Here is a 27947-nt window from a genome sequence, read left to right as displayed (position 1 = left end):
CATTGATTTATCCTCTCTGACCTTTGATTGTATGGTCTTTACTGTATACTTAACAATTATTAAATGAGGCTATTTACTAATTTTGAATCTTAATTTCTTCAATAATAAGAAAATAACAATACTTGTCCTGTTTATCTTAGTTGGTTTAGATGAACTACACAAAATGATTTGATTGAAAATAATGACCATGTAAATAGGGAAAAAACCTTCCAAACCAAACTAGTTGAAATAAATAACTTAAAAATACCACAAGCTTTTTCATAACAGTCAGTGTATTGTGAATCATTTCTGTTCATTTTTTCAGGTTTTATAAAAAAATCTTCTCATTTTTAAAATTTATAACTCATTTCAGTCAACTCTATTTGCTCTATACAATCTACAGTAGTATGTTACTGAAATCAACTGAAATGTCCATTAAGGAAGCTAGTTAAATGAACTACACAATACATATAACAGAATCCTAGGCACTCATTTAAAATGATGGTACAGAGATCTACTTATTGCACAAAGATGTTCATGGTAAACTGCCATGTAGGGAGAAAAGCAGACTGCAAAATAGTATGTATAGTATAATCCTACTCAAAAATAAAAATGCTTTGAAAGAATATGAAAATACATGTTAAATGGTAAATCTTAGTTATTAATATATCTTGGAGAATCATACTATGTGTGTTCATTTATTCATTCAATAGATTCTTATGCAATGTGTCAGTTATTATGCTAAGTATTAGGGAGCAAAACATAAAATAATCCTTCTATTCTCAAGGATGTTATAGAAATGAGGGGAGACAAGCATCAAAATAACCTAGAAATAAATGCAACTATTAAGAATAAATTTAATAAATAAGTATTATGAAGGAGAAGTATCTGGTGCTCTAAGTATGCACAATTGGGAAAATGACAATGTTTTTATATTCTGTAATGTTTCTAAGAATAAGGAACAGGTTTAAATAACTGAAAATAAATTCAAAATTTACAAGGCAGAAAGAGGGCTCCCCTGATGGCTCAGTGGTAAACAATCCACCTGTCAGTGGAGGAGACACAGGTTCAATCCCTGGTCTGGGAAGATTCCACATATTGCGGAGCAACTAAGCCTGTGCACCACAACTATTGAGCCCATGTGCCCTAAAGCCTGTACTCTGTAACTAGAGAAGCCAGTGCAATGAGAAGTCAGTGCACTGCCACTAGAGAGTAGCCTCCGCTTGCTGCAACTAGAGGAAAGCCTGCACAACAATCAAGACCCAGCACAGCCACACATAAACAAATTAAAAACAAAATTATATTTTAAAAAAGCAGAAAGAAAAGTCTAACTCTGAAAATAGACTAAAATGTTTATGGGTCACAAAACTGCCTCAGTGCACTTAAATTAGCAAATCATTTTCACCCAATTTGTCTTTGTGCCTTCTACTAAAAATCATCTGCCATTACAATAAGAAGGTTTTACTGACCTGAGGAGTCCACCAAAATTTCAGGTACGTGTAATCAACAGAAAATGGACCAGGATGACTACATAAATCCAGACCAACCACATTTAGTCCACCCTAAGTAGAGGTTCATAAATCAGCCATGGATGACACAGCTTATCCCAAAGCATATTCTACAGCAAGGGTCCCCAACCCCCGGGCCTTAGATTGGAACTGATGCAGGGAATGGTACTGGGTCTTGGCTTGGTAGGAACTGGGCTGTACAGCGAGTGGCAAGTGAGCAATGTTTCCTCTGCCACTGCCCCGCCCCCATTACCACGTGACCCATCACCCTCCCCAGCTACTCCCACCCCCGTCCATGGAAAAAGTGTCTTCCCTGGTGCCAAAAAAAGCTTGGGGACTGCTGTTCTACAGATTATTATTACTTGAAAAAAAAGTTCTGTGCCGGTAGCCAGCACGGGAGATTCCACCCATGACAAGGTCATGCGGAGAGACCTGACGGGGCAAGGTGAGTCAGGTCTCAAGGGGTCCTCTGCTTGAGCATCTACCCTGAAACCAAAATCTGTCTGTTTATTGTCTGCTATACTATACTCTTCTGACATTACAGGGGGCTATCCTCGACCACCTTTCTCTGGAAAAAGTTAACTTAGAGCTCCAACTGGTCTCCTGCATATGAAAGGAATGTCTCAGCTCAAATCCCTCTGATGGTTCTCTAACTTGCCTGACAGTTAGAGACTTTTACAACTTGTGATTGTTTACAGCCCCCCAACCGTGAGAGGCATGAAGCGTAAAACATCTTAAAGATATAGAGCCTTTTCTGAAGAGCTAAAAATTATATTGGAGATGGGTTTCACTGTTGAGTCAATGACTGCTGCCAGGCCTCCATATTCTTTATCTTTTAGGCACCTGGAGGATATTAATCAATGTAATTGGGATATAGAAAAAGGAATATAGTAGTTTTGATGTTAGCAACACTAGACTTTTGAGTTAGTGAACTTTCTCTTTGTTATAAATCACTGTACTCCTCTTTCCTTGTTATAAATTGTTGTGTCCTTGATATATAAGAATGTAACTTTATTTACTGCTTTCTGAGAGTGGCACCAGACTTTGGAAAGAACAACACTTTTAAGGCAAATAAGTTTTCTGGTTGACAGACCCTTATCAGAAAAGGGCAATAAAATGGTAATAGGCTTCCTGGCCAGATGATGATGCAAATCACCTAAGACTTGTGTATACAGCTAGGTATGCAGAGAGAAAGCCTGGTCTCGGTAAGAGTCAGGGCTGCTGACACTACATAATTTTGTATTATCCATTGATCTCTATGTACAACCAAAAGTATAAAAAGCTTTTCTGGACAATAAAGGATGGACCAGTCACTGGAAAGACTGGTTCCCCCGTATCTTCTTTTCTTTCTTACTCTATTTTCTGGCTGATTCCCATCTGGGGCTTAGAGGCTAGCCGTGTCTACTTATTTGCCCGGGCTTCTAAGACCCACGTGAGAGAGCGCCCGAGGCGGGGCACCCTCTGCTATTCAAGCGGGCGCCTGTGGCCCTACGTAGATGGTTCAAGTCCCTTGTCTCAGGGCTTTACTGGCTTTCTATGTAAACAAAGGAATACAGCCTCTTTCCTCCTCTAAATTTTCTACTACACTATTCTTTCCTAATCTCTCTTTATATTTCTAAACAAATAAGTTTTTCCTCACCAACTCCGTCCCCGCTTTGAATTCCCTGGATCCAATGGGGCTGGATCCCAGCAGTTCTGTATTCAAGTAAACTTGAAAAGTACTAGGTTAAACAAAACTAAAGTTTTCTTGAAGATTTTCTGGAGTCCTTAATACACCAGCTTAGAATCATATATGTGTAATTCTGAAGTCCAAAAGTTTCTGAAAACTAAAATTTTAAAAACAACTTCTATCAAAACATGATTTAGTGTTATGAGGTTCTTTATCGTCTTCATCTCATTTAGACTATCCATACATTTTCCTTTTGAAATTATACATTTGATTACAGGGTTGCCCTAAGGTCCACTGGGGATGTTATTTAATAAACATTACATGCATACCCTTCTAAAATCTGAAAATTTCTGAAATATCTGGTACAAAGTTTTGTAAGCTGCATTGTGGACCTGTATTAATGCAAAATGTGACTCTATAAGAGGAATAGTTCCCAAACATATGACCATGAGGCTCACTTTTAAAGAGTAAGAAAGAAAACACTGGATTAGGATATGCCCAAAACCAACTATAAAAGGCTCTGAAGTTGAATATCTAATTAAAAAAAAAAAGCTCAGGGCAAAGTATCAGAAAGACAAGTATACAGAACGATGTAAAACAAATGTTTTGTTGTTATATCATTTTATATAATACTGTTATGATAGTAAGAAGTTTAGTGTCCAATGAAGCAAAATAATTGGTCTATGCTTACTCAGTACTAACAAGGGAGAGCAAAAGTGTATTAGCCAGATCCTAGTATTTTTGTCATGGAAAACTGACTTTCTAAAATTTGCTCTGAAGGAAAAAAGAAAAAGTATATAGGCAAGTGCATTATTTTCTTCTACTTCATGCTGAAAGCCTTTTCTTCCCAACAACAGGCTCTGAGAGCATGCACAAGTACTCACTGAATTTGCTTTCGAGTTTTTTTCATATACATGCCTAGAACTGGACATGCAACTCCCACAAATTTTATATCTGACCTACACACACTCCGAACTTTCATTTAAAAACTGTAGCAACGCTTTGTGTGTTTACAATATAAACTTCTTTTAATTCAGTCCTCAGGAGCTAATGTTTTTCTTCTGCAACCGGTAGTCTGTATAGGAGCTACCATCAATATGTATTCTATAAACCATCATAAATAAGTCATAATTACATTTGAACACATGAATAGTAGGTCATAAATGAACACTTAAAAGGTTTTAGGTGACAATGGTATTAATAAAACTACATACTTTAGAATTGAAAAAAGTTTTTAAATTTAAAAATATTACTTACTATTTTAGAGGCTAACATTTCAAAGAGAACTTGGCAAATCAGTCAAAATAAATTTATATAGCCTAATGGATTGCTTGTAAAATTTAATGGATTTATTGCTGAGAGTTACCTTAAAAAAAAAACTGCACCTTTTTATCATATAGATCATTGTGGATCACTCTGCAATTTTTAGTTCAACAAATTAAGCCTGTTCTTGATGGTAAATTTTATACTATTTCTTTATCAATTATATATTACATACACATTTTAATATATTTAATTGTATTTAGTGATTTAAACAACTAAGGTATAACAGCAACTATATCAACTAAACAAAGTTCACTTCCCTCATTTGCCAACTCATTAAGTTATTGTCAAATCTTAATTATCTTTGTTACTGAGGGAAAGAGTAAAAACTGAAACCCACAAATGATGATAAACCACAACTTGTTTCAGTAAAACATTCAAGCTTTTCCCAATCAGGCAACATTTTCTTAGGGTTAATTAAAAGCTTTTATCTCATTCATCCTATTGGTAACTGAGACAGAAATTGATTAAATGGCAAACAACAGGAAAAGCAAAGGCACCTGACTAACTTAAAATGCAGCGCAATCACTCACGGAAAACTTTATTCGTAAGATTTTCTTGTTGTTAACGTTCAAACAGGCTTGTGACAAATACAGTGAGTACTTAAATTTGGTGTAAGACAAACTTACAAGTCCTTAAAACAAATAAGCTTCATAAGTCATTAAAGTAAAGTAGTCGCTCAGTCGTGTCCGACTCTTTGTAACCCAATGGACTATAGCCTACCAGGCTCCTCTGTCCATGGAATTTCCCAGGCAAGAGTACTGGAGTCGGTTGTCATTTCCTTCTCCAGGGGCTCTTCTTGACCCAGAGATTGAACCTGGGTCTCCAGCATTGAAGGCAGATGCTTTACTATCTGAGCCACCAGGGAAGCCCATAAGTTATTAAGTTGATGTAATTTTTTCCTTATAGACAACATTTTTTTCTGGATATGAAAATATATACTAAGAGAACTTTCCAGAGTGCTAAAAATATATAATGTGGGAAAAAACTAGGACCCAGAAAGATAATCTAACTTGCCTTGGTTTAAGAAGCTAGTTGCTATGAACTTTAGTCTTAGGAATGCTAGCTCCTGACATCAGTGCTTTGTCCACTGCATGGAACTGCCCTTAAGCTGGGGGAAAAAACACTTCTTAAAAAGGATGGCAAGGATCACTTATGGAAAAACTGGTCCAGAGAATGTTCAAAGATTTTAAAACTGAGAATTAAATTCAAATGTATTACATTGGTATTTTGTTGTTGCTAGTATGTAAAACCTCTTCTGCTCTGGGTTTTAATTATGGGGACTAATATAAAACTTGACATTCACACACACACACACAAAATATATTTCATTTTGTCAATCAGAGCCTTCTATGATGCCTAATTGAAAGAACTACTTGAAGTATGCTAAAATGTAATCATTGCCCATTTGTGTCAGCTTACCAGATTTGTGCTTCTTGTGTTTTGCTTTCTTTTTGATGATCAGTAACTTATTTTGGATCTCAGGTTTGTAAGACTTGAACGCAAGGGAATGAAGACTTTCGCGCTTTCTCTGTAAGTTTTCATTCAAAATATCTTTCAATTTCTTTTTTTTCTTTTTCTTCTTTTTTGCCCTCATTTTAGTTAGTTTAAGTTTCTTGTGGCTCTGCAGTGACTGTTCTAATAGAATATCCCTTACAACTTTGTGGCAGTTAATGTCTGGATGATCACTGTGGCTTCCATTTACATGTATCTGGCAAGATTTCAGAGCATTTTCTTTTAACGGACTGGGTTCAAGCTTTACTCTGGAAGCTTCACCATATTTTTCCTGATTTTCTATAAATCTTATTTCACCTGGACTGAGAGGCTCTCCAAAGCTAGTAACCTCCCCTGGACTTCCTGGTTTCTCTAAATTTTCTTTACAACAATCAGTTATATTCATTTCACAGGGCCTGCGAATTCTAATTTCACAGTTAGACTTCACTTCCGTTTCAACAGAGATATCATGATTATCTAAGTTCGTTTTAGCAGGGCAGCAGGTTGGATCAAAATTAATTTCCTGCTCTTTTCTGAAGGCAGAGGGCAGGCCTTCTCTGCTACACCTATGCTCTCCATTACTTGCACTCACATAGTCACACTTCAATTTCTCCAGTTTAATCCGAGGTACTCTTTGTATTTTAATGGGTGGAATTGGAAATTCTGGGGCCTGAAAAGGTCTTTGTTTGTAAATCCGTACATCCGCACCACAGAACTGTGGAAAATGTACATAAGCATTCTCCAAATAATCATAACCAAGAATGACTTCCCTGCATTCATGAATAGGTTGCCCAAGTACAGCATCTTGAACTTCCTTTTGTGTTTCATACACAAAGTCACAAAGACCCTTAAGTATCCACACTTTTTGGTAGAAAGGTAGCTCATGAAAAGGTTTTTCTTCCAATGGATTAACTTCTCCAAGAACTTTAAAAAACTGAGGACACAACCCAAGTTTTTCAGCACAGTTGTCAGGATTTTCTGTCTGCCCTACAGCTGTGTACCACTGCTGCACTTTCTGTCTCAGTGCTGCTTCCCAGGTCCTATAAGGCAAAGTAGGTCTTCGATGTAAGGTAGGTCTGCGATGGGGAGGACTTAATAGAGAAGTCATTATTTTAGATAGAAAAGCATTACATTGAGGCATCAGAAGACAACGTTCCAATTCGTAAAAGACTATTTCTGGCAAATTTAAAATTTGCTGGGCTAAACAAAGGAAATGCCCAATAGCTGGAATTTCCCACATGGTCTCCATACAAGTTGGAGCTGCTTGAGCTAGAAGTTTTCTTTCCCATTCTTCTATTTCCTTTTGACTAGCTTCTTCTGCTTCTTTTCTTTCCTGCTCCCGAAGCCTAAAAAAATTTAACAAATTATATTATTACTATTTAAAATAGAAGATACCATGAAATACTCAATTTTAAGTATGTCATATTTATCTTCAGACAACAAGGCTTTCCAGTTTAGATGTACTTTTTTTTTCTTTTTTTTTTTCTGATGAAGAAATACACATACAACTTGATACTGAGTTTTACGGATGGAGGATTATCACTGACATTGCCACTCAAAAGTAAAATTCAAATCACAAGTCCATCAACTTCAAAATAAACGGACAAAATTTTAACTGTTTACTAAACAAAAGCACAATGGCACCCCACTCCAGTACTCTTGCCTGGAAAATCCATGGATGGAGGAGCATGGTAGGCTGTAGTCCATGGGGTCGCTAAGAGTCAGACATGACTGAGGGACTTCACTTTCACTTTTCACTTTCATGCACTGAAGAAGGAAATGGCAACCCACTCCAGTGTTCTTGCCTGGAGAATCCCAGGGGTGGCAGAGCCTGGTGGGCTGCCGTCTATGGGGTCACACAGAGTCGGACACGACTGAAGTGACTTAGCAGCAGACAAAAGCACAGTTTAATGTTTTCTAGAAGCAATATGATGTCATATAAGAACTATAAAGATGTTTACATCCTTTAATCCCATAATTCCATGCCTAAAGAGTTATACGAGGAAGATAATTCAATAGAAGCAAAAGTTACATGTCTGTCAGTGTTAACTGGAGTTCTATATAAAAAAAAAGAACTATAAAGAAGTTGTATTACACAGCTGGAAAATAAGCTGGCTATATTATATAGCCTTTAAATTAAAATTATGAATATCATCTATAAACATCATCAGAACACAGCACTTAACAAACAGTATCAATAATAAGTATATGCACATACTAAATAAGGAAATGACAATATTCCAAACATAAATGGCTCCTAGGTCAGTGAGATTATGAGTGTTTTTTTCCCCTTAAAAATTTCCTCATGTTGAAACTGTAAAAACAAACAAAAATTTTTCTTTATGGGCACTGCTTTAAATTTTCTTAAATAAAAAATTAAATTAGATAAAAAGAAGTCTTGTGATTTTGCATTAGGCAATGTGTTTTTAGATATGGCACCAAAAGCACAGTGACAAAAGGAAAAATGATGAAGTGGACATCATCAAAACTAAAGCTTTTTGTGCTTTTAAAGGACATCATCAAGTGAAAAGACAGCGACAGAATGGGAGAAAATTTTTTCAAAATCATGTATCTAGTTGAGAGATCTGTAATTAGAAAATGAAAGAACACATAGAATAATAAAAAAGGATAAAACAGCCCAACTAAAAATGGACAAAGAATAATTTCTCCAACGAAGACATACAAATGAATAATAAGCGAATATAAAGCTCAACATCATTATGCATTCAAGAAATGTAAATCAAAAACCAAAATAGGATACCAATTCATGCCTACTAAGATGATTATTGTAAGAGAGATAATAACAATTATTGGTGAGAAATGTGGAGAAACTGGAAACCTCACACACTGTAAAAGGTACAGATGCTTTGGAAGGCAGTCTAACAGTTCCTCAAAAAGTTAAACATGTGACCCAGGAATCCTACTTCTTGGTACATGTCCAAGAGAAATGAAAATATCAAAAACCTGTACATGAATGATCATAGTAGAATTACTCAAAATGGCCAAAGAGTAGAAACATGAAATGTCTATCAACTGTCCAATGGATTAATAAGAAGTGGCATATCCATACAATGCAATATTATTTGGCAATAAAAAATATACAGTGCTGATACATGTTACAATATGGATGAACTCTGAAACATAATACTACATGAAAGAAGTCACCCACAAAATATCACATATTGTATAATTCTACTTATATGAAATGTCCAGAAATGTACAGACAGAAAGTAGATCAGAGGTTTTCTAGGATTGAAAAGGTGTGGAAAATGGGAAGTATCTTAATAGTCTTTCTGTCTTAGATGATGAAATGTTCTAAAATTGACTGTAGTATGTGTGTACAACTCTGTGAATATACAAAAAACAAAAGAATTTTATATTTAAATATGTAAATTCTATGGTGTGTGATACAATAAATCTGTATTTAAAAAAACTGGAGCATATAAGGTTTTAGGAGAGACATTACAATATGACAACAAAGAGGGGAAAATATAATAACTTCTCTTATTTCTGAATTTTCAAGAGTGAACTCTTCCTCTAGAATAGATATATAAAGATGTGACTAATTCATGAACTCTAAATGAACACTGAGGTATAATGTCTGACATTGGCTATTTTTCTGTTAAAAAATAGCCTAAAATCATATTATAATCTGTTAAAACACAGTAAGAACACTATTTTAGCAGTATTGGGACTTCTCATTTTATCAAAAAATTCTACTTTTACATTTCTGGCTGAGAGGTCACACTATAACTACCTTGCTATTACTGATAAAACAAATTATCTGATCAAGTAGCCTGGTTCATTAAAGAAGTTAATAGAGAAACATATAAAATGTGTGATTTGGCATTTAAGTATATTAATTACATCTAAATATCCAAACAATGTTAGACATTTTAGCAAAAAAAATTTTTTTTTTCAAAAGTGCTTATGGTTTTGAGGAGTTTCAGTTTTTCATTGAATGGGGGTGGTGGTGGGATGGTAGAATTTGGCTTCCCTAGTACAAAGCTGAGATTCCAAAAGCCCACAGAATTAGCAGAAAGGTGTACTAGCAATAGTAGTCCCTTCTTCTGGCCCCAACTAAAGGCCTGAAAGGAAAACTGTCTTCACAACAGGAGTGGCGGATGGAAAAAAATAAAATCTCTTCTAAGAATTTATAACTGTAAGCTGACTAATGTGGATTTATTGCCCACATTCACATTTCCTGGGTGCTCAGAAAAGTTTAACGTAGTTTCATGTCAAAATGTAGTTTCATGATTTGAACAGAAAAAAATTAAATCTCTAAGGCAATGCACTTTGTAACTGGATCTTAAGGAACTCCCACACAGATACAATGACAAGGAACGAGTTAAAAAAAAAACAAACTCAAAATATAAAAGGAAAGAAGTTATTGCAAGGCTCAGGAAAAAAAAGTATGACTTCTAAAAAACTACAGATATGGAAAATTTAGGAGGTGGAAAATAGGTCTGCTGAAAAGAAACTGAAAACATCGGTAAAGAGGAGATTATTTTAAAATGGCAAGGTAGTATGAAAAAGAACTGAAGAAAATGAGTAAATATGGAAACTAAGAACTTAAAAGATTTACACTTAACTCAACAGAAATCATGGAAGCCAGAAGACAATGGAATATCTTTAATGTACTTAAAAAATAACTATCAATGTAAATTTCCATTCAGAGCAAAAGTATCTTTCAAAAATGACAAAAATAAAGATATTTTCAAACAAAAATGTCATATTTGTGATGAACAGAACCTCAGCCAAAGGAAATGCTAAAAGATTTACCTCAAGTGGAAGAAAGGTCATTGATACTGGACTGATTATTAGAGATGGGAAAAGAGTGAGAAATTGGAAATATATAGGTTAATCTATACAGATAGGGCATAAAATAATGATAAAAGTGCTTTGTGGAGTTTAAAAAGAAGACAAGATAAAATTAAAATATATTATAACAATAGCAAATAAGCTGTGTGAGAGATGATTAAATTTAATAGTGTTTCAAGGTCCTTGTATTAATCAGGAAGATGGTAAAAATACTGATTAGGCTTTAATAAGTTAATGATGCATGTGAAAGTTCAAGGTAGGGACTAAAGTAACAGACTTGAAACATACAAATTAGTAGAACCAGAAATATGGAAGGAAAAACATATAGCAATGAAAACTGGTGGGATACACGTTAACTAAAGCAGTACTTGGAGGGGCATTTAAAAGAATGTATATTTAGAAAAGAAGGAAAGTTGAAAATAAAATATTCATATTCATTAAAAGAAAAGAAAAAACTAGAAAAAAACAGCAAATCAAAAGTCCCAAAGTTGAAAGGAAATAGCAAAAATTAATGATATAAAACAAACAGAAAAATAATTAAATTCAAATGTTTGTTCTTCAAAAATGTTATTCAAATTAACAAACGCCTGACAAGACTGATGAGGAAAACAAAACATCCACACAAAAAACCAATACCAGAAATGAAAATGAATTTATAGATTCTATAATTTAATCCTATAGATTCTACAGATACAGCTACTACAATGTTTACTGTAAGAAATTTTATGCCAAGAGACAATTTTAATGAATAAGCAAGTTTTTTGAAGAACACAAATCAACAAAACTGACACAAGAACGAAAATCTGAATAAACCTGTATTTACTGAAGAAACGACACACTTCAAAATCTTCTCTACATAGAAAAACTGGGGTCCTAAAGCCTTCACAAGAATTCATCTCAAAAATTTCAGTTAATGAAACAAAATATAAAACGGGCATGTTAAAGAAGTAAAAGAGGGAATTTAAAATAATGAGTAATAAGAATTTATCAGAATGATTCAGAAAGATTTGTTTTAAAAAGGAACTTCTAAAAATAAGAAAATACAAACCAAAAATAAAACACAAAAAATAAAAGTCTAACAATCAACTGGAGTGCTAGAAAATAAGAATACAGAAGTGGGGTAGGAGTGTGGTAATGAGAGCAAAATTTGAAGAGATAATGGCTAAGAACTTCCTAGAAATAATGAAGGACACAAATCCCCAATTCAAAAGGCCCTAGAAAATAAATTAAGAGAACCACCTTTGGGCATATCATAATAAAACATCAAAGGAAAAAAAAATCTTGCAAGCAGTCAGAAGAGAAGAAAAAACAGATTCCATATACAAAAATGACAAAAAGATTGAGAGATTTCTCAATAGCAACAAAATAAATGCAAAACAATAACTATCATTCATGGATAAGGATAAATTAAAGTTATTTTCATTTAGATAAAAATCACAACTCATTCTAAAGTAAAAACTTCTAAAACATCTGTTTCCACCTGACAAGTAACAAGGAGTCAAATTTACTTTCCTACCTGAACCAATCATAAAAATCCTGACAAAATACATAAAACAATGGTTTGTAAGAATTTAAGTATCAAGCAAAGGACAGTGATCTCAGAGAGATGGGAAACAGAAGATGAGACCAAAAACTACCGCAATTTGTCGCTTTCAAAGAATTTTCAGGCCATGATGCAGGAAGGGAAACCCAGATAAGAGTCTAGCAGACTCCACGAGATGAGAAGCCAAGAGTCCAGAGATACCAAGGCAGCAGAGTCTACAAGAGATAAAACTCAAGAAGAAAAAGCTGCACATAAAATGAGAACAGCAAATTTTTACAGAGTCCTCCTCAACTTCAGAGCAATGACTAGTGTATGCATGCAAGGTAATAACCCAAAACTAGGTGAGGGAAAAATACCCCAAAGATTAGAAAATAAAGTGTTTATTCCCACAAGCCACGCTGGAAAAATTCAAAGGATGTTAGACAGCACCCTTTGCACAGTCTTGCACAGGCAGTAGAAAACAATTAGCCCTAGATGGAGTATTGCTCTGAACTCAACTAACAAATCATAAAAGATCCAAAATGACCAAACTGTTTCAAAATAATTACTGGCGTTTCAGAAAAAAAGCTCTAGAAGACCTATAGAAATATAAACATATCTGGCACCCTCCAAGATAAAACTCACAATGTTTGGCATCCGAACCAAAAGTACTAGGCATACAACAAAGTACAAACACATGATCCATAATGAGATAAATAATCAATCAAAATAGACCCATAAATGAAACAAATGGTAGGATTAGCAAATAAGGTCATTAAAGTAGTAACTGAAACTGTAATCCATATAGTCAAAAAGTTAAGTAGAGACATGAAAAATTAAGTAGTGACATGGAAGATATAAAACAGATTCAAGTCAAACTTTTAGAGATGAAAACTACAATGTCTGAGATGAAAATATACTGAATGGGACTAATGGCAAATTAGACAGAGCAGAAGAAAAGATTAGTGAACTTGAGGACAGTAACAGAAACTATCTAAATTTAAAGATACAGAGAAAATACTTCTATAGTATATACTTCAGGAAAAAGATGATCATAGAAGTTCTAAGATGAAAGAAGGATTGAAGAACAAATCAACTGTGAACCACGTAGGTAAATAAACATTATTACAAAAAACAGTAACAATAATGTCTAGTTTGGGGTAAAAAATGAGATAGAGCTGAATTATTAGTCAATAATACATAAAAAAGATGAGGCAGAAAATACCCATATTAACAGAAAAAGAGCATGTAACTTGCAAATAAGCAGAAATACTTATAAGTGAAATAAATCTTCACTTCCACAGATGGATGTCAACAGATAATGCCAAGCTAAAAAATCAAGAACTCTTAATAGCAACATAGGCATATATTAAGAAATATGGAAATAATTACTAGAAAAATTACCTAAAAAGTTAAAGGTAGATGTCTCTGAGTCATGAATTTGAAGATGAGCTGAAGTAAGGGTTGCTGTCTTTCATTAAAAGCCTCAGTAGTACTATGTGACTTTTAAACTATACAGCCAATGAAATTTAAAAAAATTTCATCAATCAACTTTTTAAAAGCTAAAGAATATTAGCCAGGAGCTATAATAGAGCCAAAATGAAAAAGACTTATACTGTATATCTTACCATGTTAGATTTATGTATATTTTGTGTCTTAACATGAAACTGAGTTTCTCTACAGTTAATATATACTGAGAAGAGTAATCATTTATTCAATGTTCTGTTAACTAAAGAAAAGGTTTTCAATTTATTTCTCATGAAATGTAATTCAAGAATTTAAAGGTTTGGTATAGGAAATTGTATCTGTTCGAATATCAACCATCAAAAAGTGCATTTAGTATACTTGGCACTGAAACTGATTTTGGTCAACCATGTCACAATCAATTATGCTCTGTTTTTGTATAGGTGAAAGAGTAATAACTAGTACTCAGGGAAGAAAATGAAACGAGGAGTTGGAGCAGACAAAACACTTTTATGGACTTGTTTTTGCCTAAAACAGTGTTAGCAACATTTGGCCAATAAAGGCTAGAGATATGGCAATTTCAGATACTATTCAACTTACAGATGGGGACATTAAGGACATAGAAGGACAATGAGATAATTTCTTTAGGCTTACATAGTGTATTAGTGTAAGATCAGCAATATAAATAGTCTGCCATTGGTAGGTTAAAGTTAGCACCAACTGGCTTACTCTGGGAAGAAGAAAATTTAGGCAATAATTCATGCATTCTGCAGGATCAGGTACCTGGACAGGCCGTGACATAGTAGTGTTATGATACAGCCAAATATGGACATTGCCTGAAGTTATTCAAGGGCCGCTACTCATGCTTATGTTTCCTACGAACTAAACCTTTTAGGAGACAACGATGGATTCTAAATTCAAACCATGAGTACTGAAGAGGTAGGAGGAAGAGAAAGTCTGGTCTGGTACAGGCCAGCATAATGTGGAATAATCCTTTAGAATTGGAACTGTGAGTCTCCATCCTGTCCTCAGCAGTGTGGTACATATGGAATGGGAGCTTGCCAAAGACCTCTAGAGTCAATATCTATAATATGCCAATAAAAAAACAAACACTTAAAATAAAAGCAAAACATTTAAAAAACACTATATTAAAAAATGCTGAAGCAAACCAATGTGCTCACAAGGACAGATTTTAAAAAAACAGCTTTCAAAGTTATTCTCAATTTAAAAAATTGTTCTGAGGTGTTATACTAAAATCAGATACAGTGCTACATGTTTCTAAAATGTTAGCTCAAAAAGTAAGCCTTTAGGATTTGGGGGATGCTATACGACTGCCTGAGGATACTTACAAAAACCACATTCACTAATGGAAAAAGGAAAGTTAAACAGAGTAGATCCTAATAGTTCTCATCACAAGGAGAATTTCATCTTTTCATTACATCCATATGAGATGATCGATATAATTAAACCTACTTTAGTAATCATTTATGTAAATCAAACCATCATGCTGTATATCTTAAACTTACACAGTGATATATATCAATCATTTCTCAATAAAACTGTAAATAAAGGTTAACACTACAAAATGAACAAATTTTTTTTTTCCTGGACAAGTTCTTGATTGTTCCTTACTGGCTTAGAGAACATTAATCTGTTACTATGTAAAATACTAACAGAAGCTGTGCCTAAGGTTATTTTGATCATATATAACTTGGCAGGAACATCACTCATGAGGAAATAGCTTTACAAAAAAGTTATTATATGTTTTAAAGTATCCTAACTTTAGTAGTTTTATAAATTTTATCTAATGCCTATCATGTATAAGAATACAAAGAGGTGAAAGTATGGGCCACACACTTTACAATCTAGTAAGAAACATATACAGGAGCTGTAATGCCAAATAATCCATTAACTGAAAAACCATTATAACATAATGTTTAAGCTGGTTGAATGAAAAAGGAAAGCAAGACATTCATTTACATTTTCAATATAAAATATTATATTTTAGGAAAAGCAATTATTGATATTGTTTAGTCAAGCTTTTTACTTAGCTACAAACAAAAGAATCTCTTCCAGCTAAGTAGAAAAGGAATTAAGCTCTGTTAAGGGTTTGTTGTTACAAACCAAACTTAACGGATATGAACTGCAACTACACTTTGACAACTTCTCCGGGAAAAATTAGACTGCCACTATTATTTGGTACTTCTGATACTAGCAACCTAGAACAACTAGAAGCTCTCACCACCACCTCTATCAAAAGATAAACTTCCTTACCTAAGACTGCCACCTCATGTTGGTCCCAAGCAATTTCAAGTGAGAAGAGTATGACTGGTCATGGACCTTCTTACCTTAGTTGTGAGTGGGTATGAGAATACAGATTTCCTGGCAACTGCTTTGTGAAGTCAGGAAGGAAGGAGGAGAAGGGGATGACAGAGGATGAGATGGCTGCATGACATCACCAACTCGATGGACATGAGTTTGAGCAAGCTCTGGGAGTTGGTGATGGACAGGGAAGCCTGGTGTGCTACAGTCCATAGGGTCGCAGAGTTGGACACAACCAAGCGACTGAACTGTGCTGAACTGCTTTGTTAAGTTAGGGCTTATAACATGGGAAATTGCCAAAATGTAGGGCAACTGTTCAAAACTGTGGGGCTGTCACAAATGACAAATGTCTACTTCATTAAGTCATTGTTACTTTAGGTTATTAAGAATTTGAAAATAAATCAAATGTAAGTCATAATTTCTAAATCACAAAATGCAGAAAACATTTTTACTTTTAACTTCAGCAATTTCCAGATCAATAAAATACCAATAAGTTTATACAACTTACATGCACACTACTTCTGGTAATCCAAATCATTTTGCAAAGAAAAGAATGGTGCAGTGGTACAATACTTTTAACACGGCTATTTGATTAAAACTGCTACCTAATACTATCATATTTCGGATTAACTGAAATTTGCTTGAGGAAAGCTAGCTTTCAATTTTAACGATTTTTTAAAAAAGTTATCTAAAATGTATTACATACATTCTGGCTTAATAAACAAGGAACACAAAATACAGTTTAATCTTTCCTTAATGATTCAACGTCATCATTATTAACAAAATGCAGTGGTCACGAGTAGCTTAAAGACTATTCCAGCAACTACACATTAACCAGCCCTTTCGTTCCTCCTTGACTTATAGTGCTCCTGTCTTCTAAATCAATAGTGCCTCTCTACACTAATCAGCTCCAAGACTGGCTGCTACCCTATTAGCATTTACCTGGAGAAGGCCAGACTACCAACCCCTCAGTTCAGTTCAGTTGCTCAGTCATGTCCGACTTTGCGACCCCATGGACTGCAGCACGCCAGCCCTTCCTGTCCATATCCAACCCTTACTCAATGTTTATTTCTCTCTGTTTAAATACATATCATCTGCCATCTCCTTTGTATTGGTTTCCAATGTATCTAGGTAAATAAAGATAACAGTATAGGAATGTCAGGATTTTTGTCATCTGATCTAAAAAACCATGGTTTTTATGGCCTATAATGTACAAGGGAAACTACCTACTGTATAAAAATAAAATACAGAGTAAAGACTCCCTTCCTTTAACTGAAATAGATCACAAATCAGAGACCTAATTGTTGGACTTAAAGATTTTTAAAAATAGTTTACTTTTAGGTCTGTGTCTGCCCAGATGATCACCTAAAAATTATTAGATACCTGTCAGTTAACTGAAGTATTGCCATATTACCATAATATGGACTAGAATTATTCAGTTTGCTGCCAACTTGAATTTCCAATATATTGAATAAAAAGTTTAAAGCTAATGAACAGAAGGAGAACATTATTTTCCCACTTCTTATACCAGAAGTTTTAATCAAAAAACAACGAAAAAGAGAAAGCTACGCCCAAGTTTTTAAGCACAACTACAAATAACCTCTGCAACCTTCCCTGTCTTCCAATCTGACCTTTCTTTATGATGTTTTCAAAGTCCCTTTCAGACCAAATTTTTCAGTAGCCATATTCTCAGCTAGTCTCTGACTAACTCTCAACAGGATAATTAGATTGACAGATTGATAATATCATGATAGCCGGCAGAATAATCGTACATAGGGAGGGAGGCTTTGTTTAGCACTCCTGTGAATCACATTACATGTTGCTGATGAAATGTCATATTTTCCTTCTGAAGACATATCATAATTTCCTTCCTTTTTTTCCCACCAAAAAATCTTGGGAAAGGCCCAAAAGACATAAAAAAAATAACAAAAACAAAAAACTCTGCTTATCCCACTAGTTAGGTGGCACTTTATAAATTTTAATACTTACTGCATTTTCAACTATAAAAGAAAATCATGCTTATGTTGGAAAATTTAGAAAACAAAGGTTAAGATAAAAGGTCTAACTAGTCTTGATACATTTCATATGTTTTTAATGTAAACTCTAAATTTGGATGCACATAAAGTTAACAATCTCTTGGCACAGAAGAGAGAAAAGGGAGGCTAGTGTGGCAAGGATAGCAAGAATGTGGGATAAAGGGTGTAAAATGGGGTTAGAGAGATAGGATGAGGCCAAAAGCTGAAAGCAGGGTCTTATAAACTATATTAAGCCATTAAAGTTCTTGTGTGTACCTGCTTTGTTTTGAGGAGGTAGAAAGCAATGGGAACAGGGAAGAGGCATGATCAAATCTGCATTGGGAAAAGTTCATTCTACTTTTTAGACATGAATCTGAGCAAATTCTGGAGACAGTGAAGGACAGGGAAGCCAGGCATGCTGCAGTCTACGGGGTCGCAAAGAGTTGGATACGACTTACCTACTGAACAACAACAAAATTCTACCTTTAATGTGAAAAACAGAATAGAATGAGGGTAAGCATGGACACAGTTTCACTAATTAAGAGAAGATTATAGTTGTCTAAGTGAGAGATTAAGGAACCGGATGGAAACAGAGAAGACAGAGGGAAGCAGATTAAAGAGAGATTTAGGAAATAAAACATCAATATTTGGGACTGAATTTTGATTTGTGTATAAGGGAAAGGAAGATGTCCTGTATGAATCTCAGATTTCTAACTAAGTAATCTAACAGATGGTGGTGTCATTCACAAAGATAGGGAGCACGACAGTGAGATCAAGATCTAGGTGTAAGCATTAGGCTTTCATAATTAATTTTTGATGTAATCATTTTGAAGAAGAGATCTATGGCAAATATCTTTTGTTTGCCTCCAGAACTATTCTCTACTGTATAGTTTTATCTGTATCAGTAGGCAACCGCATCCACTAGCTTTCCTTAGGTTAAGTCAAGACTGTCCTGGCAAGATAGGAAAGTAGGGTAAAGTATTTATTCCCTTGGCCTCCTCTTTGTGAAGTTTTTGGTATTTGCCTAACACACATGTGCTATACAAATAATAACAGGGAAATAACTTGAGATGATGACTAGCTCTGTTTAATGTCCTATTAAAATTTCATGAACAATATAAGCATAACTGTTAAGAACGTGTGTATTAAGTTCATGTAAGTGGAATAAAACTTTTATAAATGGACTTAAAAGTTTTGTGGGGGGAGTTGTGTCCTTTAACAGAAGGTATCATCTCAATAGTCTCTTCTTTGTACTCCTAATGGCAACCCACTCCAGTACTCTTGCCTGGAGAATCCCACGGAGGGAGGAGCCTGGTAGGCTACAGTCCATGGGGTCACAAAGAGTCGGACACGACTAAGCGACTTCACTTTCACGGTACCAGTACATAATTCCCCTTGTTTACTAACAGCCTTATATCTTTTTTTTTTTAAGACACATTTATTCAGAGTCATGATCAGACTATTACATTTAGCAATCAACAGCATGGGTGCAAAAAAAAAACACCCAACAACAAACTACATTAGAACACTTTGTTGAAATGCTTTACACTTTCCACAGAACAGAAATTAAAATTAGCTGTTACACAATTAATCACAAGTACAGTCCTCAACTTGCATTGTCTAAAACATGTCTTCTTTGTAGCAGATAGGCCCTGCTACCACTCTGCTTGGCTGAGTTCACAAATCTGTTGTAAGCTGTAGTTTCCCTGTCACTTCTCTGGCTCTCCACTCCTGCTAAGTTTTGTTTCCTGCCAGTAATTAAAACATTCCATCACTGCCATAGCTACTGCTACTACTGGAACGACCAAAGTGACCTTGGTTTCATGGTTTGGTGAAGTACTGGCCTCTACTGCCATAGGGGATAGAACTTCTGCCTCCAAAGTTTCCACCTTTTGTAGGTCCAAAATTTGAAGACTGATTGCTGCAACTGCCAAAATTATTGTAGCTTCCATCATCTCCAAAATTGCTTCCAACATTACCAAATCCATTATAGCCATTCTCACAGCCACAATATCCACCACCAAAGCCACCTCAACCACTAAAGCTTCCTCCATGACCAAAGTTGTCGTTCCTACCAAAACCACCTCCACATTCACCACTGAAGTTTCCAGAACCACTTCGACCTCTTTGGTGGATGAAGCACTAGCTATCTCTTACTTAGTTAGAGCTTTTCTTAATTCACAGTTGTGGCCGTTCACAGTGTGGTATTTCTGAATGACAATCTTGTCTATGGAGTTATGGTCATCAAAGGTTACAAAAGGAAAGCCTCTCTTCTTGCCACTGCCTCAATCAGTCATGATTTCAATCACTTCAAATTTCCCGTACTGTTCAAAATAATCTCTCAGGTGATGTTCTTCAGTGTCGTTAAGGTCATCAATAAAAACTTTTTTTACAGTTAAGAGGGCACCGGATATTTGAGAATCTTCTCTTGAGACGGTCCTCTTTGCTTCCACAATTCTTCCAACCGCCTTGTGTGACCTCACACAAGGTGTGAGGCTGCATCCACCTCCTGCATAGGCATATGTGACAAACCTGAAGCCTCTGCAGTGCTTGGTGTTTGGATCCCTCATTACCACACAGTCTGTGAGCGCTTTCCATTGCTCAAAATGGCTTCTCAGACTCTCATTGGTTGTTTCAAAGCTCAGTCCTCCGATGAAGAGCTGCCACAGCTGTTTGGGCTCTTTGGGAGACTCTGACTTAGACATGACAGCAGTGGAGTGGGGAGACTTCTATGATGTTTACTGACAGCATCCATGGGCAGAAAGGAGTAACCTAACGAATGTATCTCAGCTTCATGTCTTAATGTTCAGCTATATTCCAACTTCTTTGGAAATAAACCCTCTTTGAATTACCCCATTTTGAATGTGCCACCTATTTCCTGACAGATGAGATACACTGGTATCATCACTGATAGATATTACATCCAGAGAATATATTAAGCATGCAGTTAGGCTTCAAATTTAGAGAAGTTTGAGCAAGAGACATCTATCTATAAGTCTTCTATATATAGGTGGTATGAGAATGAATGAAATCACTTATGAAGAAAGTATGAGAAAGGAGAGAATCTTAGATTAAAAACTAGAGCTGTGGCAACAGTTGGGCAGTTAAGAACCAGAAAGAACTAAAATATTGAACAATGATGGCACTTAAGACTGAGGGGGAGTATCTAGAGTTTAAAAGTTTAAACATTCATGTGTTCTTGGGAAGGAAAATAAGTATATTAAATTTACTCTTTAAATATATATAATAAGACACTTTACTGTCATAATTAATTAACTGCTTTATACAAAACTAATATGATGGTAACTACTTTATCAATATAACTTCCTTACAACAACTTTAAGAACATATTAGTGTAGTTATTAGTGTAGCAACACTCTTTAAAGCACTAAAGAACTTGCCATGACCATAAGATTAAAGGCAGAATGAATACAGAATTGAATGGAAAAGAATGAATTACCTAGAAGGTGAAAGACCAAACAAAGCTGGATGCATCATGCTCCCTGACTTCAAGTGATGTTACAAAGCTATAGTAATCAAGACACTTGGTTACTGGCATAAAGACAGACTCACAGATCAATGGAAAAGAACAGACAGCCAAGAAATAAACCCATGTATATATATCAACTATTTTATGACAAAGGAGACAAGAATATACAGTGTGGAAATCACAATCCCTTCAATAAATGGTATTGGGGAAACTGGACAGCTACATGTAAAAGAATGAAATTTGACCACTATATTACAACATACACAAAAATGAACTCAAATGGATTAAAGACTTGAATATAAGATCTTATACTATAGAACTCCTGGAAGAAAAAGACAGTCAGTAAGCTCCTTGACATAGGTCTTGGTAAAGAGTTTTGGATCTGACAACAAAAGCAAAAGCAAGAAAAGAAAAAAACAACTAAGTGTGACTACATCATACTAAAAAGCTCTCTACAGCAAAGGAAGTCATCAACAAAATGAAAAGGCAAGCTATTAATGGGAGAAAATATCTGCAAATCATGTATCTGGTAAGAGGCTAAAATCCGAAATATATTTAAAAATTTATACAATCCAATAGTAGAAAACAATCTGATTAAAAAATGGACAGATCTGAATGTACATTTTTCCAAAGACACAGAGGGTCTACAGGTACATGAGAAAATGCTCAACATCACTAATTATCAGGGAAATGCAAATGAAAACCACAATGAGATATCACCTCATACCTGTCAGAATGACCATTATCAAAAACACACACAAAAAAACAAATCATTGGTTAGGATGTGGATACAAGGGAACCTTTGAGCACTGTTGATGGTAATATAAACTGGTGCAACCACTATGAAAAACAGTATGGAAGCTCCCCCAAAAATTAAAAATAAAACTACAATATAACCCAGTAATTCCACCTCTGAGGATTTATCTGAAGAAAATGAAAACACTAACTTGAAAATATGTATCCCCATATTTACTGCAGTATTATACACAACAGCCAAGATATAAAAACAACCTAAGTATCCATCAATGGGTGAATGGATAAAGAAATTGTGGTATTCACACACAATGGAGTACTATATAGCTACAAAACAGAAGGAAATATTGCCACTTCTGACAGCATGGATGGATTTTGAGGACATTACACTAAGTGAAAAAAAAAGTCAGACAGCGAATGATAAAACTGTATGATCTTTCTTGTATGTAGAGTCTGAAAAAAAAAAAAGAGAGAGAGAGAGAACAGATTGGTGGTTGCCAGAGGAGAAAGTGGAGAGTTGGGAAAATAGGTTAAGTGAGTCAAAACATAAAGAAAAAAATAAAATTAAAAACAAAGTAGAATGGATACACACCCACAGATCTATTTATCCATATCCTCATCCTTAAATAAGACAAGTACATGAATGTTTACTGCAGCATTCCATATAATGCAACTCTAGAACTAATCCAAAATGTGTATCTTATCAGGTAAATAGATAAACCGTAATACAGTCAAATAATGGAATATTATACACTAGCACTGGAAATAAAATACAATGAAATAATTCAACACAGCTAAATCTCAAGACACATAATGTTGACTGAAAACAGAAGACTGCCATTTATATAAAGGTTAAAGGCATACAAAACAATGCTATATATTATCTATTAAAATATACATAAAATTTGCCCAGAAATGACCTCCTTTTCCTGGTCATGATGCAGTAACTGAACCAATCTTACCCTCACTCTGTAAACAATTACAAATTGAATAAGATGCATGAAACAAATGTTTTCAGACACTGAATATCAAACAGTACAAGACTGTGATCCCCAAGAAATGAAATAAATGAGGTGATCCCTACAATTGACTGACCTCCTAACTAAAAGCAATTAATTTCCAGACCATGAGCAGAGACAGCAGAAACCCAAATGGTCCAGTGGAGTTGAGTTGAGATGAGATGAAAATCAGCATTAGGGGAGTAAGGCACCTAGAAGTTGTGAGATAATTCTAAAAACAAGGAAGCTATGCAGAAAAGAGCTTCAGAAATCTATACAAGGGTACAAAGTAGGACAAGAATGACTAGAAAATTGTAAGATCAAGGAGTTCACAGACACAATAGGGAGACCAGAGGAAGTCCACAGTTCTCAGTCATCACTTGGGGGCATTTGGTGGAGACTCCAGAGAGGTCAGATCTTAGCCTGTGCTTAGTCACTCAGTCGTGTCCAAATCTTTGCGACCCTATGGATTGTAGCCTGCCAGGCTCCTCTGTTCATGGGATTTTTCCAGAAATAATACTGGAATGGATTGCCATTTCCTTCTCCATGGGATCTTTCAGACCCAGGAACCAAACCTTTGTCTCCAGTGTCTCCTTAATAGAAGGAGGATTCTTTACTGCTGAGCCACCAGGAAAGCTCATTAGATTTTAGTAGCAGGGCTGAACTGGAGTGAAGGTTATTCTAGACCCATCCTATAAGAGCTTAAAGTTGGAGTTGAAAGGATCATCAAACTGATCCACAAGGAACTTAACTTCCTGGAAGAACAAAGCTCAGTCCTCTTTTAAGAAGGTAAATACAAATCTAAATACTCAACAAGGTAACATTCACAACATACAATTTCTAATAAAAAAATTACTGGACACGTCAAGAAGCAGAAAAATATTACTTACAACAAGGAGAAAAACTGGTCAATTGGCTTAGCAAAGACAAAGATGATGGAGCTAGCAGAAAAGGACATTAAAAGGAACACAATAAGACATGAAGATATTAAAAAAACAAATGTAACTTCTGGAGCTGAAAAAATACAAACTCTGAAATAAAAAAGTTCCCTGGATTAGACACTACATTAAAAAAAGATTAGCAAAACTTCCATGCAATCTCAATCAAAATTCCCTCAGGTGTTTTTATTTTTGGAAGGATTTCCAGTATGATTCTAAAATTATACAGATATGCAAAGATCCCAGGGTAGCCTAAAAATTTTAGGGGGAAAAGAAACAAAATACAAAGTTGGAATATTCACACTACCAAATTTCAAAGCTTATTATAAAGCCATAGTCATCAAGTCAACATAACTTAAGGATGGACCTATAGATGGTTAAGAACAGAAAGTCCAGAAAAACTCACAAATATATGTTCAACTGATTTTTAGCAAAGATGCAAAAGTAACTTATGAATGCTGCTGCTGCTTCTAAGTCGCTTCAGTCGTGTCCGACTCTGTGCGACCCCAGAGACCGCAGCCCACCAGGCTCCCCCGTCCCTGGGATTCTCCAGGCAAGAACACTGGAGTGGGTTGCCATTTCCTTCTCCAATCATGAAAATGAAAAGTGAAAGCGAAGTCGCTTAGTTGTGTCCGACTCTTAGCGACCTCATGGGCTGCAGCCTACCAGGCTCCTCCATCCATGGGATTTTCCGGGCAAGAGAACTGGAGTGGGTTGCCATTGCCTTCTCCAACTTAAGAATAATAAATAACAAAACTTAAAACTATTAAAAAAAAAAACTGCTGAGTAGTGGGTACCAAGGCCTTTGATTTTATTCTTTGTTCCATGCTTAAAATATCCCTAGTTTAAAAAGAAAAGCTTAATGCTTTACCCAAAGAGCAAGCTTAATTCATATTAAATTATCATAGTTACTAGACATTTAAAGGAGGGTTTTCCCCCATGTCTTAATCCACCCATGTTTATTTGATGTTACGCACAGGACACACACACATACATATATAAAACTGGAGAAAAGAAAAGGATTCTCATATTTCCAGATTCTTACTAGCCATTCCTACTTACTTGCTTAAATGTTTCCCTCATCACTTCAAACAACTATTAAAGACTGCAGTTCACGGGATCTGTCTCCACACCACTGACTCAAGCTCTTTTATTTTCTTTGATGGTTCTGTCATTTTTAGGTCATAGGGACAGCATACTTCTCAGGAGTACAAACTATAACCACAATGCTCTGGTTCAAATCTTAAATTTACCATTCAAAAACTGCCTGACTTTGGGAAAGTTACTCTATCTGATTCAGGACAAATACTGAATACATATGAGGTACTTAGAGGTGCTGCTGCTGCTAAGTTGCTTCAGTCTGAACCTGGCAACTAGCCCTGCACAGTAAACATTAACTATTCTTTTTTATTTTCTTCTTATTGCTACTATTACAACTATCTCCAGTCTCCTCTTTGTCTCTTCCTATGTTCCCCCAATATCAAGGAAGGTACTAAGTCCTGCTGATTGTTTCCAGAACAATCTGACCTTCTTCCTATTTCTGGTCATCAGTAGTGGAGCACTAGACTCCTTACAGCCTTCTTCCTATAAGCCTTCCTTTTCTTCAATTTCTCTCTACACTAACCTATTACATACTACTGTCAGATTAATCTCTAGCCCCTTCCATACAACCCCCTTTTCTATAGCAGGAGTAGTTTTATGAGGCTCTATACAAGGAAAAGAAGTGGGTTTTGTTTAGTTTCTTTTTTTTTTTGAGAACACTGTGGGTTCTCAACTACCGACTATTATTAAAAAGTATGGTGGTACTAAAAGCCTCAGGGTGAATTTTAATCCTACAAAGCAAGCTAAATTCATTATTACAATATATTATAAATTGACTTTGACTAGCATTAGTAGTTCTCTATTACATCAGCAATTGCTAATATAGTTTGGGATAAGATTTAATATAAAAATTATCAGTCTTTTCTGAGTAATCACTTACCTCTCTGGGCCCTACTCTTGCTATTTAAAAAAACCTTATAGATAGGTCATCAATCTCTGTACTCCCTGACCCTAAAAGTTAATACTAATTGAGCACAACATTCTTTCCTGATGAGTCCAGAGTAAGCATAATTATTCAGGAAATTAATACCAGTGAAGGAACTGGCATAAGTGAACTTATATGTCATTTTGAACTACATTATCTCCAGAGGTTCTCCTAATTTTAAATGTTAAAGGTCTGTGCTTCTATTCTAAAGTTCTACAAATCTATTCAAAATTTTTCTCATTTAAAATTTATAATTCAATTGAGACTACTTCCAGAAGTATAGAAAGCAACCTGAAATCTTTCATAAAAATTATTTTTGTATAGTTTTTAAATAATTTGGTTTAACATTTAAAACTGTACTTTGAAACAAATTCGAGTTTGCTATTTCAGTATTAACTCATATTTAGGTGAGAATGCATTTTGGAAACACTACTAAAATGGGCCCAGAAATTTGATATGGGCACACAAAAGTTAACACAGCTACTCTCTGAAATGTAGTTCTTAAAAATTTAAACAACATGAAACTTAACTGTTTTTGTGTTTTTTTTTTAACATTTACCTTTTTTCTTCTTTTGCTCTCAGCTGTTCTTCCTGTCTCAAAACTTGAACCATTACAGATTCAAAAACTCCACTTGTCAAGCCTGCCAAACTTCGTGGTGTTGACCGACGCCTTGTTGAAGTACATGCAGTTCCCTTCTCATCCTCCAATCCATAATAGCCTCTAGATGTAACTGCTATCGTTGTCTTTTCTCTCAAGTGCCTTGGAGAAGAATAAGTCATTCACAGGTCAAATCTTCTGGGTAAGCAATAAACCCCCTCAACCAGCATCTTAAGAAGAATCCTTTTTGCTAACTACATAAAACTTAGTTAAACCGTGCTTAGCTATGTTTCAGATTTTTATCCTTGCTACATAATTTCTAATTTTCCTTACTCATGTCATAAAATCAGTCTAAGGGATAGTGTCTTCCCTACATTAAAAAGTATAAAACTGAAGCACTAAATTAAGAATTAAAGATCTCTTTAATGAAAAAAATTTGTAAAATTAAATGTAGCACATCTTTACATCTCTTTATAGATTTCATAGTACTTATCATTGGTATGGGAAAGTATATAATAATAATAAAACATTTTGGGAGAGAAAATTTATGATACATAAACATGTTGAAGTAATTATAAACAAATGAAGCATTATAATATATAAATATTAAGTGGTAAGCATTATGATATATAATTGTAAATTTAGAAACTTTCTGACTAAACTATATAAAGAACTTAATCTAGAGTTCTTCAACATCACCATAAATATCTTCCTTACCCTATATTTAGTAATACAATATTAACCTAACACTTAAAGATAATGATGAAAAAGTTTCTCAGCAGTTTGATTAATTACCCATAATTGAATAAAAACTATTTACACTAAAGAAACGCTAAATTAATCTTATAAATTTTTAAGCCTAGACCAAAAACTGACTTCTGAATTTATGAGTTAATTGTGAAAAGCGTTAGGGAAAATAACTGCTGTTGTATCTTTGCAAAACATGCCAGAGCTTCTGAAAGCTTTGTACAGGTTGTTTCTACAATGGTAAAATCAAACCAATCTTAAAAGCAAGCATTCATTATGC

At 34.9% G+C, this 27947-nt stretch overlaps 1 protein-coding gene across 4 annotated transcripts in view; it reads right to left on the bottom strand.

Annotated features, from left to right (window-relative positions):
- Window positions 1-27947, bottom strand: part of KIAA2026 (KIAA2026 ortholog) — a 108421-nt gene that overhangs the window by 44872 nt on the left and 35602 nt on the right. For 3 of the 4 annotated variants that reach the window (XM_005683685.3, XM_013965945.2, XM_018052016.1), the window contains exons 2-3: window positions 26882-27082; window positions 5902-7319 (exon numbers count right to left, since the gene is read on the bottom strand). In XM_005683685.3, coding sequence (XP_005683742.2) covers window positions 5902-7319; window positions 26882-27082 — 1619 coding nt within the window. The remainder of the gene's footprint in view (window positions 1-5901; window positions 7320-26881; window positions 27083-27947) is intronic. The other variant, XM_018052015.1, reaches the window with a different exon arrangement.

This window comes from Capra hircus, chromosome 8 (genome assembly GCF_001704415.2).
Source record: "Capra hircus breed San Clemente chromosome 8, ASM170441v1, whole genome shotgun sequence".
NCBI lineage: Eukaryota > Metazoa > Chordata > Mammalia > Artiodactyla > Bovidae > Capra > Capra hircus.
The sequence above is the reverse complement of the archived record's forward strand: the minus strand, read 5'-3'. Positions and strand labels throughout refer to the sequence as shown.